Below are 16,696 nucleotides of genomic sequence, written 5' to 3' on the forward strand. Positions count from 1 at the left end.
TCATCACCAATAAAACCATAGCCACTTAGTTATGGAGAAAGAAACTATCAAAAAAAAAACACTGCAATTTACTTATACTTTAACACTTTTTGGCTAAAGAATCTATTAATTTCAAGTTAGATTTCCTTATTTGGAACAATATGGAGCTTTTTTGTAGTAAATTTTTTTTCTCATTATCTGCAATAAGAGATACAGCAGCAATCAAGGAACCTCTTTTGGGGTTTGAAAAAGTTGTTTACAATCTCAGGTTTATACTGTCTCCCTCATCCATGTCTCTCAGACCCTCACCAGCATCATGATGTCCTGGAGCTATGTGTCTGGGCATTCCTCTTGTGGTGATCTTGTATACACACCCCTAGCGATGTTGTTCCCAATGACTGAAGAACCTTCATTGTCTCCAGTTGTCCCCAAGCCCTCATCCCCTCTGTCAGTTTTATGTCACACTTTCAATGGTTCCTTGGCACCTTCAGGATATTAAAGTCATTGCCCATTCAGCTTTGTATCATTTATTATCTCTAAGAGTGACTTCCAAGAAGAGCCTGGACTTTCATTTATTATAATTAAATTTCTCTCTCCACCAATTATCTGACCGCAAACATTGGTGGTGATGCCAAGATGAGACCTTGACCAAAGGAATGTAGGAGGGACAGGAGTTTATTCCTATTATGATTCCAGGTTACAACCCATCAGAATGAGGGGAGGGCAGGGGTCACAGTGGTATGGTCTTGAAGTATTCAGTTACAGTGAAGAGCAGAGAGAAATGAATACAGAAAGGTCTACTACACTGATGGCTTCTCTTGCTAGAGTCCAAGGGATGCTGCTGTGGCCTGTGTTCTATCCAAGTGTTCTCGCACTGGTAAAGAGAGTTAAGACAATTCCCTTACAGGTCCACAGGCAGGCTTATCAGATCTACACCATCTTCTTGGAGACTCTCCTTCCAGGAATTTTCGGGTTGTTTGATACTGGCAATTAAACTAACCATCATGAAGACCCTGCATCAAATGTGGTCTACTGCTTATGTCTGTCCTGCCGTTACACCACCTAATCCTCTTCACATCCATTCATTCACTGATCTCCAGCTCTAGGAATCATGCCTGGGCTTAAGCTCCTTGAAAAAAATATTCAATCTGTATGTTGTGTTTCAACACCTGCAGTAACATCCAGCATGGGAAAACACCCAGAGAATGTGCTGTGGTGAAGGAGCTCCTGCCCAGATTCAGTTAGTCTCTTTGTCAGAGAAAAGTCCCCAGTTGCTCTTCAATGTTTTACCCAGAAGGCACAGGTGCAGCTGTAAAAATCATGGGCCAGAATATTTCTGGTCAGCCCCAGTTTCCAGGTAGATAACAGACTTAGAGTCACACTGTGTTGGCCTCTTGGGGGATTTTTCCTGAAGTTGCAATCAGGGCATATAATGGAAGACTTCTTTTTCTATTCATACCACATTGTATTTGTAGCTCAAATATTCATTAAAGAAGCGACTGAAATGCTAATGATAATTACACCCAGAAAGGTAATAAACAGAAGCCCAAGACTCACATAAATGCCAACATTTAATAATTATGCATACTTTTAACTTTCCTCCTACATTTATCTTAATTTCTGATAATTAGTTTGGTAAATCTGAGTTCTCAACATATATGTACTTAATTTTAAGATTTGTTTTTAGGTTTGCTTATTAGACCTAGGAACAATATATACTTTTCTTTAATGTGAAAAATAAATTACCTTTACATAGAAGAGATGCCTATATAGAAGGTTTAGTAACACGACTGTTGAAAACAGTGACGGGAAGGAGATACCGAAACCCTCAATCACTACCAACCAGAAGTCATTTATCCAAATAGAAACAACCCAAGTATTAATTAAAAGGGAGCTGTTTCTCAAGGGAAGAAAACCCCCAAAGAACATGCGGGAGGGAAGGACAGCATGGGTTTGCTGACAGGAACAGTTGACATCCCTGAACATAAGCAACCCAGAGTCCATAGGGTAGGTCTGCCTAGGGCTCCATCCTTAGTCCAGCATGAGTTGTGCCTGAGGCAGGATGGACTGTCCAGCCAGAGCTGGGGCTCAGCACAGTCATGCAGGAGCCCTGTTTCTCAGGGAGGAGGCAAGAACTGGCCTCAGAGTTTACTTCCTCCTGCCTGCCTGTCTCCTCTTCTGAGTGAGACTTCCCCAAACCCAGAAAAAAATTGTAAGCTGGGGTCTACTCTTGGTAGAAACACAGAGCAAGAGAAGAGCGCAGGTGGGTCCAAGAAGTAGATGGAGGTCAGTGCACAATAGCTTTCTCTAATTTTAGAGTAGTAATTTGAGTTCAAAATATGGAATTATTTCCAATTAGTCTAGCTCAAAATCTTAACATTAGTATGAATTTATTACATCCCCCTTTTGCATAGAGTTTCCCCAGGAGAAAAGAGAGTAATTAATTTTACTAATATTTTAGTTTAACTTTATTGTCTATCCTGGTAAATGGAAATCCCTAGGAATCAATGGGGGCAATAATTATGGCATCTTGATTCACAGAGAAAGAGGAAAGGGCTTGCTTGCACAAGGCTCTCTCTCTCTCTGGACAAAAGAAACTCATAATGTTCTCTGAATGTGTTTGGTGAATGGGAAGCTGCTAGAAATGTCTTAATGTCCAGCTCTCCCTGACATTTCCACTGCAAACCCAAGCACGAGCTTATGTTTACACCTTGGAGAGACAGGTGCTTCCAGGCAGGAGGTTGGCAGGCCTGTTGCCTCACACAATGTTATTTGTGTTTGTCAGATAGTCAGATGAAAAGGTGTGGCATGGGTGCTTACTAAATTAAAACATTTTCTGGGGTACTTCTTGGCAAAAGCAGGGAGCAGGTAATCACAGAATGAACCAGAAGTGGGGCCTGGTGATGAACTTCACGGCCCGGCCCTTCTTCCAGTGAGGCTCCAGGCCTTAAAATTCTACACCCTTCACATAGCAGCAGCAGCAGCAGCTGGGAACTGAATGCCCAGCACGTGAATTCATGGGGACCCTGTTCATTTAAACCATAGCAGTGGGCTGTGCTTCTTTTGAAGACTGCTAAGTAGAGCAGACACAGGCCACAGAGCAAATTTGACAAATGGATTTCTGTGGTGACAAATGACTTGGGATTCTGTCCCTTTTGTCTTCAGCATCCTGTCCCCAGCTTTTTAATGCATTCCTCCATCCTTGTGCTTAAGCGAAAACTGCAATAATGAGTAGGACTGAGAGAAATTTTAATTGTGTGTCTTTGGCGCCTTTCCAATGTAAATCTCTCTTCTTGTGTTTGGTTCTAAGGCCCTTGGCTATGTCCTTTCAAACTAACTCTGTTTTATGTAAAGCATTTCTTTTTCCACCCAAAGAAAACAGCATTGCTAAGACATTTTGTCAAATGCTGGTATCTCATTTATTATTATTTTTTACTTCAATGTGCAATCACCAGTCTGTATTTGTGAATAGCTAAGGATTAGCAGGGGATAAAGATGCAGGACCTGGAGTGAAAATAAGCAAGTCGAGTCATAAATGCAAGGCTAATCCCTTGAATTTAAATTTTTCTTGTTATGTCAGCATTCCTGGTACTAATGCCTTAAAGATAGAATCTCTACATTAAGTCAGCTTAAGCAATGGGCTGGCACAATGCCATCCAGGGAGGAAAAAAATGTACCTGTGCCCAATCAACAAATGTGGCTGAATCCTCATTTCCCAGGTCCTATCCAACATGTTTGTGAGTTAAAAGGGCTCAGAACCTTGGTTCCTATCCAACAGTCGAGACAATGACGGAGCAGGGCGTTTTGGAGCTGCATGCCAATGCAACATTTGAAATGTCTGCTAAGAACACAGAGACAGGAGGCACAGGTCTCACACTCTTCAGATTAGTTCATGACCACAGAGGGTGGGAGAGCTGGCAGCTGGGTGCTGGCACAGCCCACCTTCCCTGAGACTTCTCATTGCTCTGTCCATGTCACTATTCAGAAGACACTGAGGGATAAGAGGGGACATGAATGTGGCTGCAGACCCCGAGGCAGAGGTCACCCTAATTCTCCAAAGTAAACTCTGACAGTGGACATTTCTGCACATCTTTTTAAAACTGCACACAGTAAATTCTTATTTGTCACAACCCATAAAGACACACTATATATAATTAACAGTTTTTCTTCTCCTCTCATGTATTTTATTTTGCCCCCCCAAAAGGTTATTGGAGGCCTGGCATTAAAGATTTAACTAAAGAAAATAGCAAGATCCTAATCACCTCCAGTAACAACTTAATTACACATATGAATTGAGAAAGAAAGACAGATAGTATTTTAGAGATGAAATCATGTTACAATGATCCTAGGAGAAGGTAATTTATTCTACTGACTTTGGTTTTATTTGCAGAGTTTTTTGAAATAAGGGCAGGTAATGTTTGGTAATGTTTTATTTATGCAGAAATTTTCATAGCAGTAGTGCACTTTGCATTAGGATTTGACAAGTATAACATGGTTATTTTTCTCCTTTTTAGGAAAAAAATAAGATATTATAAAATGAGTGAAAAAATAACCATTGTAGAATAGAAATGCAAAACACAATCAGTGTTAGCACACAGAGAGACATCACATGCATGCATGCATACACACAGACATATACACAGACACACACACACATTCATGAATTCTTGCATGTACACACACAGACATATACATAGACACACATGCATGCATGCACACACAGACACATATACACAAACACATGCATGCATGCATGCATGTACACACACAAACATATACACAGAAAATACACACACATAAGAATGTATACATACAGCCATATATGCAGACACACATACACAAGAAGACATAGACATGTGAAGCCATGTTCTAAGGATAAGAAACTTTCTAAGCCATGAGTCTCAAAACTTGTCATAGATATCCACTTGCCATTGAAAGGTTTTAATGGCCGAAAATATTTCTTGAATATTTAATCTAAAATTCACTAAAAATTTTATTTGAAATTCATTTTATTTTGTTTATATAAGTGTGTGCCTGCATGAATGCTCCCTGTTTATCCAGTGCCCAAGGAGGGCAGAAGAAGCATGGGATCCCCTGGGACAGGAGTTAAAGAGAGCATGAACCACCACATGGGTGGTGGGAACTATGTTTTCTATAAGAGCAATAAGGGCTTTTAATTCCTTGGTTCTCTCTCCATCCCAAGTCTAACTGCTTTAAAATATATTCAAATGGTACTCTGAAGTATATGTTATCAGAAACGGCAGCACCGTTTTCCTTGGTCTCTAGATGAATGAGGGCTGCATCACGATCCCTCTCTCTGCACACCCATTCCCAGATACTGTCACTTCATTCTAGCAGAGTGACTGAAAACTTAAAGAGATGGAAGACACAGGCAGAACTTCTGATCAGCCCTAATTACAAATAATAAAACCCACTGGCCTCTGCCTCTGCCACTTCCACAGTCTATTATCAAGCTCATAAAGGTGCCAAGGCATTGAAGTGTGACCTTCCTTATTGGGGCGGTTCCTAGGTAGCAAAGTGATGTTGAGAAAGCTCTGTAAAGATTTGTCACTCATATTGGTTTAATAAAACACTGACTGGCCAGTAGCCAGGCAGGAAGTATAGGCAGGGCAACCAGACTAAGGGAATTCTAGAAAGAGGAAAGGCAGAGATGGAGTCGCCAGCCAGATGAAGAGGAAGTAAGATGAGAATGCTGCACTGAGGAAAGATTATCAAGCCACATGGCTGAACACAGACAAGAAATATGGGTTAATTCAAGTTGTAAGAGCTAGTAAATAATAAGCCTGAGCAATAGGACAAACAGTTTATAATTAATATAGGCCTCTGTGTGTTTCTTTGGGACTGAACGGCTATAGGACTTGGCAGGGCAAAAACTGTCCACAGCAAAGGAATTACTTTCACATATTTTGCATTATCTCCACTTCCTTCTATAAAACATCATATGGGAGCTGCACTATGTGTTGTCTATCCATACAATTTGGATAGCTTTATTCCAATGTCTCTTGCTGTCAAATGAGCATGAACATTTGTAACAAAGTTTCCTGCACTCTTTATACCACCTGGGGAACTTTCCTACAGCTCTGGATAGAGAGGTTTATAAAGTAGGTATATTTTTAAACATTACTGACAACAAATTAGAAAAAATCACTTTAAAAGAATTATTAGTATGACTATAATTTCATCAGCTTTAAGGACGAAACATCATATGCTAATGAGGTAGATGTGTTTCTTAGTTTTGCATGAAGAATTAAATTTCAAGTGAATATTTTATATACCAGGATGTAAGTATCTTCACCTTTTGTCAGAGTTGACCAATATTTTGACTCTGAACATGTTATCCTCTTCACATAAATATGTAGTATAAAATGGCAACACTATACTTATCTAATTTCAGAAGTTGCTGGAGATTCTATCCGGATTGCAAGCTGATATTCATCTATTAAAGGTTGTTTATGAAGCCTAAGCAGGCAACACTAACAGCACTTTCGTAATCAAATATTCTAACAAAGTTCAATCCACAGATACACTAATTTCACACTTACATTCTGAAGAACAGTGTAGTAGTCTGAGCTGGTTTTTTTTTTTGTGCTCAGAGCAAACACTGTGGTGAACTCACGTGATGCAACAAAGGTAAGAGCTGTTTCAAACCCTAAAGTCATTGTGAGATTTGTTCTAGAATTAAAATGTGGGCATTGCACAATCAAAATCCTTTTGAAGTCTGCAAGGTTTTCTCTGACCCCACTTTCAGCTACATGACTCAAGAGGGGCTGCCGAAGCTAAACTTATAAGAAATCACACCAACACATGTGCACGTTGTGCAGAGCAGTGGTTACAACCTGTAAGTAACAACCCCTTTGGCAAACATCTCTCTCCAAAAATACTCGTGACTAGTTACAGTTCATAACAGTAGCAGCATTACAGTCATGAACTAGCGACAGAAATACTTTTTATGCCCGGGGGTTATGGGAAAATGAGGAACTGTGCATACTAAAGGGTCACAGCATTAGGAAGGTTGAGAGTCACTGATATATGGTGATTAGTACATTATAGATCTTTAGCAAAAGTTTTCTAATATCAGAGTTTTTGTTAGTATTTAAATTTTTACAAACTAATTTTTGAGTGGAGAAAAATGGCACTTACAGAAGAATTTTTTGCAAAAGAAAAATATCAGCTATTGATATAAATCCTCTTTCAATTTTGTCCTTTTATCTCAATTATAGAAAACTAATGCTTAGTAATCCTACTTTTAAAAATATAAAAGAAATAATACTTAGAAGAAAATTTATCTTGTGGATAAAACCAATGTTTAAATAAGGATTTTACTAAAAATACCTCCATTAACTGTTTTTTGTGAGTTGTTCTAATTAAACCAACTTCAGTTATGTAGGTGCATTTGAATAGAAGGAAGAGTGTTTCTTAGAAGCAGATCTGGGCAACTTGCCTTACAAGCATAGCTATTCTCATAGGGTGGGCTGTGTGAAAGGGAAAGCCATAAATGCCAACCAATGTGTTTTACATTTTAGTAGTTATGCAAAAGGACATTGCCTAAGAACATGAGCTTTTTCTAAGTGCAGATGATAGACCTGAGCTAACTGGGAGGGTTTTAGTGATAGCTCAGCTGAAGTAGAGTTCACAAAAGGACCGAAAAGACACTACCCAAAGATTCGTAAGTCGGGCATCATTTCTGAACTGTATTGGTATCCGACATGACCCCAACAACAAAGTCCCAGATATTTCAAATATTAGATATTTCATAGTAGTCCCAGTACCTCAGAATGGAGGTGGGGAAGCCATCATATTTTACTCTACTATTTAACCTTTTTATCTAAGCTGTAAAGATGAGGATGTGATCTCATTATGGGCAGAGGGAATTCACAGACCACCAGCAACAGTTATATACAGTTGTACACAGAGAAAACTGTGTACAAATACCAGAGTGCCAAGGCAGATGTATTCCCAGTATTAAGCTTTGTCTTGTGTCTAGGAGCCTACTGTGTAACTTTGTCAGCTTTTTGGCAAGCCATGAGATTATAAAGCCTTAAGGTAAAGGATCTAGGGCTAAACAGATAGCATTCAGCAAATTTATGAAACAACTGATATTTTTAACCTTTAGCTATTTGACTGGTTGCTTTTATACTGAAAATACTGTCTTGCCTTAGGAATATTTTCCCATTTCTTTGTGTTTCAAGTCATATCTAACCTGGGCTCCTGGGCATGAATATTCTTTCCCCATGTATATAAACTAAACTTCAATGTGGGGTCATGTAAGTGCCATCCATGAACGTGGGGTCTCTAGTATGCTTTCCTCGTGCTGGTAAGTTTTCTCTGTTTCTTCTTGTTATTTGTAGAAAAGTTTGAGGTGTTGGCTGCTACAGAGGACGGGCTGCCATGACCTGATGCACCCAGTGTCTACACCTGTGGTTTCAGTGCTAGGATTTTCTTCCCTATTGAACCTTTTGGGAAGGCAGGCCATGGCACTGGGTTGCTCTTTAGGTATCTCCCTAACCTTTTGGGAAGGCAGGCCATGGCACTGGGCTGCTCTTTAGGTATCTCCCTAACCTTTTGGGAAGGCAGGCCATGGCACTGGGCTGCTCTTTAGGTATCTCCCTAAGCCACATGTGCTGTCACTGGCCCTGCTGTGCACAGCCAAGCTTTTCTCATTCACAAAAATGTCATTAGCACTGAGTTAAGAAGAACTAGTCTTTAAACACCATGGGTTTACATCCATGTCCACACTAATAGTGCTTTTCTGAAGCTCAATGTTTAAGTAGAGTTTTAAGACCCTTGCACTTGGTACATGAAAGAATCACCAAGATAAATGAGCTGCTGGAAGGTCACCTGGAGAACATTAGGTTCTAAGATTTATTTCTAGGTTAAGACAATAACCAACAGATATCTCTGTGTTATTAAAATGGTATCTTATTGAATTTTACTTATTTAATTTTTCACTTCCCTGCAATGAATGACCCAGAGGCTGACACGCATCCTGCTTTCCTTACTGCTGAGATGGTCCTGACTTCATGAGAGTCTGGAAGAGTCTCCGAGAAGCTTCTTTCTCTCTCAATAACAGGATCAGGACAAGAAGAAAGTGTTTAACCTTATGGACCATGAAATGAACAGTTGATCTTGTTTTCCTCCCTGTACTGACTGCTAGGAAATTCAGGGCTAAATATTTTATGACACTCTAATATATTCACACACACATATATATTCATAATGCATATATATAGATATATATCGCAGATATTTTACTATGTAGGTGCACTTCTGACTACATCTCACTCTCACTTTCTTTATCTTGGCTCCTATTTCTTCTGTTTGTTCTGGAAGAATAAATACTTCTTTATAAGCCACTTAAAATCCTTTCCATAATAAAAGTGTTAATAATGCATGGTATTTGAATTTTCTATCTTCCCAAATGCATTTGCCAAACATTGTCTCGGCCAAGCACAAACCTCAAGATTGTTATAGTTTTACGGATCCCGGTGTAGAACTCTCAGAAAGAAGGGAGAACCATGGATTCGAATGGGGGGAAGACCCTTGCACTTGACCACTGTGACAAAAGTGAAGACGCAGACAGAGCTGCAGAGACAGGGAGTAGAGCTGCTCTGTGCACTGGACACTCGCCAGCTGCTTCAGAAGGCACTCAACGTGACACGGCCAGGATACTTATCTCACAGTGTGCTCAGGAAAAATGTCTTGTGCTCACTGCCTTAAATCCATGAATTGACTCCTGGGCCCTCTAAGCAGGCCCTGATGAGTCTGAATTGGAAATGATCCTCAAAAGTGCCCCCCCTCCCCCCATGCTGTCAGCTGCCTGCTGCCTGCATTCCAAGAACCCGGAGATGCCCATGACAAGAGCCTTATGTCATTCTAACTAAGATTTACGTGTTTTCACGAAGGTACCTAGAATATATCCTCCAGAAAGAGTTAAAAGATTGTTAATATTTTGGGACAGTTTGATCGAATTGACAAGAACCCAGGTGCTTAGTGAAGCCCATGTCTGGTTGTGGCTGTGAGGCATTGTTTAGAGATGATTAGATCATGAGGGCTCTGATGTAGTGGATGGTTCAAACCATTGATGACTTATAGCGTTATGAAATTCTTGAGGGATGACAAGACCTATTTGGTGGATAAGAGTCATTGGATGTGTCCTGGTGGAAGGCATCTTTCAATCCCTGTCCTCTGTTCCTTGAATTCCATGATGGGAATGTTTTTTTTTTTTCTCTACCAAGACATCTCACAGTGAAAGACCCATGAACTTTGAAAAGGAAAACAGAAGTGATCCCCCCACGTGTTTCTCTTTGGCCACAGAGATGAGTCACTAATGTGAAAAATTGGCTCCAGGACTTGGTTCATTGCTGTTTCAGAAGCTGTATAGTGCTTTATGAGAGGATTTTATTTTTTTTTAAAATATTTATTTATTTATTTATTTATTTATTTATTTATTTATTTATTATGTAGACAATATTCTGTCTGTGTGCATGTCTGCAGGCCAGAAGAGGGCACCAGACCTCTTTACAGATGGTTGTGAGCCACCATGTGGTTGCTGGGAATTGAACTCAGGACCTTTGGAAGAACAGGCAATGCTCTTAACCACTGAGCCATCTCTCCAGCCCTATGAGAGGATTTTAAAAAATTCAGGCTAGATAAGACCTAGAATATTGTAAGGAGGGGTAACATGAAATTTTAGGAGACTCAGAACCCAAAATTCTGACAGTACCTTGACCAGTAAAGGTTTGTGCTAACAGAGGACAGAGAGACAGCCCAGCGGTTAAGGTATACCCTGATATTGCAGAGGACCTAAGTATGATTCCCAGCACATGTGGGGCAGCTCACAAGCACCTGTACCTCCAGTTCCATGGGATCTAATACTTCTTACCTCTGTGGACACCCCACTCACAGTTTCAAAATTTAAAAAGTTAATGTTTTTTTCTGATTGGGGCCTTGGTCAGCATAAAAATCTTAGAGAATGAAACAATAAGACTGTATTAAAATGAAGATCAGAAACCATATATTTTTTCCATGTCTTAGGTGTTTTTAAAATTTTTAATTATATTGAATTTAAATATAGAACTCAAGAAAACATGAATTTGAATAGAATTTGGGACTTGGTGTAGTGACTGCTCTTCACTTTCAGACATGTCTCTGGTGATAATTAAGTTTAAAAAGCAGAGATAAAGTAAATGAAAAGCAGTGTGCCCAGAAAATGGGTGGTCGGAATCTGTGGACACAGGATGATGGCCGACAAAGAAATTAGTTCAACAGAGAAGGATTCATGTCCTTCTCATGGGAGTATCTCAGAGATGTCTGAGGTGCACTCGGAACCTCAGCAGACCCCATCTAATGCAGGCTGCAGGGTGCAGAGTTGTCAGCACATGTGGAAGCCTTTCCCTCTGCAGCATAGACTGCCTGGAGGGCCTTTCTTGACAAGCAACTGCCTTTACATGATTGTTCTGGCTCCTATACTCAGGTATTCAGAAACTGACATAGCCTTCATACAAGCTGCAGTAAGAAGATGTCACATTGGCAACAGATCTTGACATTATCTTCATGAAGTCGACTTTGCAGACATAAAACATGTCATAACTGTGGGGTCACAGAGGCTTTTCCACAGATTTCAAAGCAAGACCTAGGAGCCTGCTCGAAAGATGGCAGGTTTTGTGTCCACATAGACAGCCTTTAAGATAGTTGTGCATATAACCACAGGGTGAATCGTGGGTGGCCAAGGCAACTTCAGGGAGTTAGGGACACTGGAAACCAAAGTCTTTCCACAGAAGCCACAGAGTCTCCTCAAATGACAACATAGAGCAGGGGCTCTCTGTAACCACTGGGTCTTGTATTATCACACCATGTACCCCAGATGCTGGACGATTCTAATCTAGCTTGTACTATTTTTTTCTTCTTCTCTCACCCCTTATAAAATGTAAATATCAATTTTGTGACAAGCATACAATTACATTTTTATTTTCATAAGGATTTACAACTAAAATTTTTCCTCAAGTACCACAGAAGATGTTGGACTCTGTCTTAAATTAGAGTTACTATTTCATGTGATGAAACGACATGACCCAAAGTAAGCTGGGGAGGAATGAATTTGTTTTCCTTACAGTTACACACATTAACCCATCTTTGGAGGAAATCATGGCAGGAACTCTAACAAGGGTAGGAACCTGGAGACAAGCACTGACAAAGAGGCCCAAGAGGAGTGCTGCTTGCTGGCTTGTTCTCATGCCTTGCTCAACCCAGGGATGTCACCAGCACAATGGGCTGTACCCTCCCCCATCAATCACTAATTATGAAAATGTTCTAGAGGCTTGCCGGCTTACATCCTGATTTTCTGGAGGCATTTTCTCAATTGAGGTTCACTTCTCTGAGATGACTCCTAGTAATGGAGGGTCTGGAGCCTGAACCAGCTATTCTTTGTAGGTAGACAAGGTTTCCAGGTGAGGGACTGGGACACCAACCCAGTCACGACCTGTAATCTCTTTGAGCTGTAAGATGTGCTGGGATAATGGTGGTACAGATCTCAAGGGAGTAATCAACCAATGACTCCTCCAATTTGAGGCCCTTGTCATATAGAGAGAGCACACATCTGAAAATGCCTGGATGGCCAGGAATCTGAGGCTGGATAGCCCAGACACCTAGGAAAGAACCAAACATGGTTGACAAAAGCCAACCAATGAACGAAACAAAACAAAGAAAGAAAGAACCCCCCCCCCCAAACAAAACATGTCAATGAAACTATTCCTAATGATATTGTGGTATACTCATAGGTTGGTGCCTTACACAATTGTCATCAAAGAGGCTACCATCTGCAGCTGACAGAAGCAGATACAGAGACCCACAGCCAAACATTAGGTGGAGAAAGAGCCCAAATTGGAGATCTCCACTGAGTCCCTCCTCTTAAAGCTCAGGGAACCCAGCAGAAGAGGGAGAAGAAATGATGTTGGGGCCAGAGGGATTGAGGACACTTTTGCCTTAATGTATCACAAACTTCCCACCATGTTGTCTGATGCCTCTGACATCCTGAGCCAATAGAAGGTGTACTTTCAGAATGCTGCCACAAGGAGGAAAGTAATTAGGTACCAGGCCCACACTGGAAGATCAAATTCCATAAATGAGTATTTAACATGGAATATATTTGTGTGCCATCTTTGCACCATGTCCAATCTTCTCTTTGTGTAACAAGGATGAGGGCAATTGTCTAGAGGATTGCTGAATTCATTCCTTTACATGAAGAACTGAAATGTTGTGAAAAGAGGAGATCACACTGAGAAAGGGAAAGTATCTGTCTGCGCCATCACCATAGGATAGAAGAGGCCTAAGACTAGAAAGTCCCTTCAATGGGCTGTACTGGCTTGGGTGTTTTATTTGGGTCCCTGGGTTCTCACCTCTTCTCCTTTAGCCTTTTGGGAAGAAGAAGCCACCATTTCAGTGAGTCTGTTTTCACTTTCTTGTGTACCTATACTCCTCCATGACACCTTCATTTATGCATTTTGGAATGCTCAAAGTAGAAAATATTAAGTCATATATCCAAAAAAGTATGATTTATATTTCCATTTCCCATCATCCAGAACCATCACTGGGATTTGTGACTTGAAACTACACTTTCATTCCTTTGTATTTTTATTCTTAGTTAGCATTGCTTCACATGGTCAAAAAATTCACATGACTAGAGATTTCAATTTATCCACACTATATATTGTATATAATCAATGAAAAATTAACCTTCTATTGACCACATTTGCTAATTTTCTGTATTAATATCAACTATGACATCACATTCTTTGAATTTCATGGGTGTATGAGTTTAACTCAAGTGGCTTGAATAGTTTTTCTAGTCAGAATACTATTAGTTATTAAATTATCCACTTTTTAAGGGAAATTTGGGAATAGAATTCAGATGTGTTGAGTTTTACCTCTGTGCTTGATGTAGAATTCCCCTCTGTATGCTGTGAATACCATTGGTTAATAAAGAAGCTGTTTGGGGCCTGAGATAGGGCAAAAGAGTAGAGTTAAAGGGGAAAAACTAAACTAAATGCTAGGAGAAAGGAGGTAGAGTCAGAAAGAATCTATGTAGTCCCACTGGAGACAGACACCAGAACCTTACCTGGTAAGCCACAGCCACATGGCGATACACAGATTACTAGAAATGGGTTAAATTTAGATGTAAGAATTAGCCAATAATAAGCTATAGCTAATGAGCCAAGCAGTGATTTAATTAATATAGTTTCTTTGTGGTTATATTGGGAGTCTGGGCAGTCAGGAAACAAACAAGCAGCCTTCTACAACAAATTGGCCCTCAGTGTGGGGCTAATATGTGCTCGTTCCTCTATTGTTCTATTTGTTCATATACATAATTTAAAGGCAGCAACAGCAGCAATAAATTCCCCATGTTGTTTCTGTGTTCATAAGAACCTCTATTTTTTGTTTTTAGTCTACCTTCTAAAATAATGTTTTAAATCTAGGTCTCCTAACTAGAAGGCTACACAATGAAAATGAGGTTTGTGGACAGGTGTGTGACAGAGGAAACCGATGAATTCTTGCCTCAGTTGCTCAGTTTCTTTATCTTGGTGGATGAAGGATAGATAAATCATTTGGCAAAGGGCATATACTTCAAAATTATCCAGATAAGCCTGAGTGTCTATGACTATCCATTTATTTTTGCTCATTGAGAAGAAATGTAACTTAAGCAGGATTAACATTTTATGGCATTTATTTAGTTCTTGAGTTGACTGACAAGCCTATTAATGTATTCCATGAGCTTTATTACTGTAATTGGAAAATGGCCCACATGTCAATCAACTTATAATAAGTAATTACGTTCATAAATACTGTAAAATTATTAGCTTTTAATTTGATCTCATGGCATACCTTCAAAACAGTTGCATGGATTTTTTTTTTCTATTTCTAAAGGAACAAAATATACTGACAAGCACTCAGCAAGCTCATTCTTAACTGCTCAGAAGTTCATGATCATCAAATGACCTACAGAAACTATCTGGGAAGGCAGACAAGCTCTTTAGAAGTGCTTAACTGTGTAAAACAGTCTCTGCAGTATAAAAAAAAGGTTGAAAACAAACACCAAGGGAATTAAATGGGTGCTGGGAAAGGGCACCAGTCCCCTTGTCCAGTTTGCACACAGGTGTGTGACATGGGAAGATAGAGAATAAAATCAGGATGCATTTCATATTGAGAAATGCAGCCTGGAAGCGTACAGGTTGTAAAGGACAAACCAATGTCACAGCTTCACTGCCTTATGCATTGTCATCCAAATATTTACTCTCCCCTCCCCTGGAAAAAGCTGAAAGGTCAACAGCTATGCAGAGGAGGGATGGTCAGGTCTGGTGAGTAGAGAGAAAATGAAGCCACACAGTCAGGTGGAGGAGCCAGCTAGACACAGAGGAGGCAGGGAAGCAGAACAGGCAGTGCATAGACTAATAGATATGGGTAATTCTAAGTTAAAAAAAGATAACAATTTTCCATGTCATGATTTGGGAGTGAGTTGGTGGCCCGAAGAGAAAAGCCTCCACATGAGTAGACCGTGCCGTCATTCACTCCATTACTACTTTGACTCATGAGGATCTCAGCTTCACTTTGAGATCCAGAAAGCAAAATGTTCCATGCAGCCAACACATATAAACTTAAGGACAAGTGCATTATGTAAGGTGCAAAAATATGCAAATTTCACCCTCTCTGATCACGGTCCTATGTTTTCTTGAAGAGTGATTGCATTGGCGAACTCGGGCTCTCACAGATAAGTATGAAAGTTCAAAAAATGTGTATTTACAGAGTACTGGTTGACTAGCACTGGTATCCGCTGAAGTTCAAGCAATCAAAAGGCACCAGGGAATATCTTTCCAATGACTCTCTATTTATATCTAACTTGAGTTATTCCAGAAAGCTACACCTCACATTGTCTCTCAAATGCAAGCGGAGAGGCAATGTGTAGGAAGGTTGGGGAAGGTGACTTTTAGTGTTACCACCCACAATTCACAAGGCTTTCACTTCTCAACTTATCTGCTCTGGGTTTTTAAGTATTTATTTTAATGTACCAATTATGGGTTCCCCAAGATTTATCTCAGAGATGACTCCAGGGAGGATATGTAATATATCATATACAAAAACCGTAATGTGGCATTAATGGCCATTGCTTGTTCTTGTAAGTGGGGATTCCTGGATCTACATAGCCATTATCCTTTAATGGAACCTAGAAGATAATTCATAGGATAACGACAACATTTTGAATATTGGTAGCTGCTTCTGAGTCATCTCGATATCAATATTAAATATTTCACACATCAAGTTTCACAGGGCAGCCCTCCTGGAAACATACAAGACACACATTTTTGGTATCTTAACAATAGACATTTCGGGCTCAGCCCTCCACAGCAGCTCCTCAGGAAGCACTCACCTTGCACAGTGAGGTGGACCTGCATGGTCCTGGGCGTGTGTTGGGTCTGCACAGAGCAGGTGTACGGGCCATCGTCTGTCACATCCACATTCTGTATCTGCAGGCTGTAGTCTCTTTTATTCAACGTGGAAATGGAAACTCGAGGGTCCACGGACCACTTGTCACCTCCAGCAAAAATGATACTTGACCTGTTGAGCCAGGCACCCTTTGAAGCTCCATCCTCCAAGTAACACCTAAACAGGGAGGGATGGGGGAAGGGTGAGGGTGATGGAGGGAGGA

At 40.3% G+C, this 16,696-nt stretch overlaps 1 protein-coding gene across 1 annotated transcript in view; it reads right to left on the minus strand.

Moving 5' to 3' along the window:
- The window catches only part of Negr1 (neuronal growth regulator 1), a 690,101-nt gene that overhangs the window by 393,998 nt on the left and 279,407 nt on the right, over positions 1-16,696 (minus strand). Inside the window, exon 2 of the mRNA XM_075981026.1 lies at positions 16,418-16,650. Coding sequence (XP_075837141.1) covers positions 16,418-16,650 — 233 coding nt within the window. The remainder of the gene's footprint in view (positions 1-16,417; positions 16,651-16,696) is intronic.

The sequence above is a fragment of the Microtus pennsylvanicus genome, chromosome 7 (assembly GCF_037038515.1).
Source record: "Microtus pennsylvanicus isolate mMicPen1 chromosome 7, mMicPen1.hap1, whole genome shotgun sequence".
NCBI classification, from domain to species: Eukaryota; Metazoa; Chordata; class Mammalia; order Rodentia; family Cricetidae; genus Microtus; species Microtus pennsylvanicus.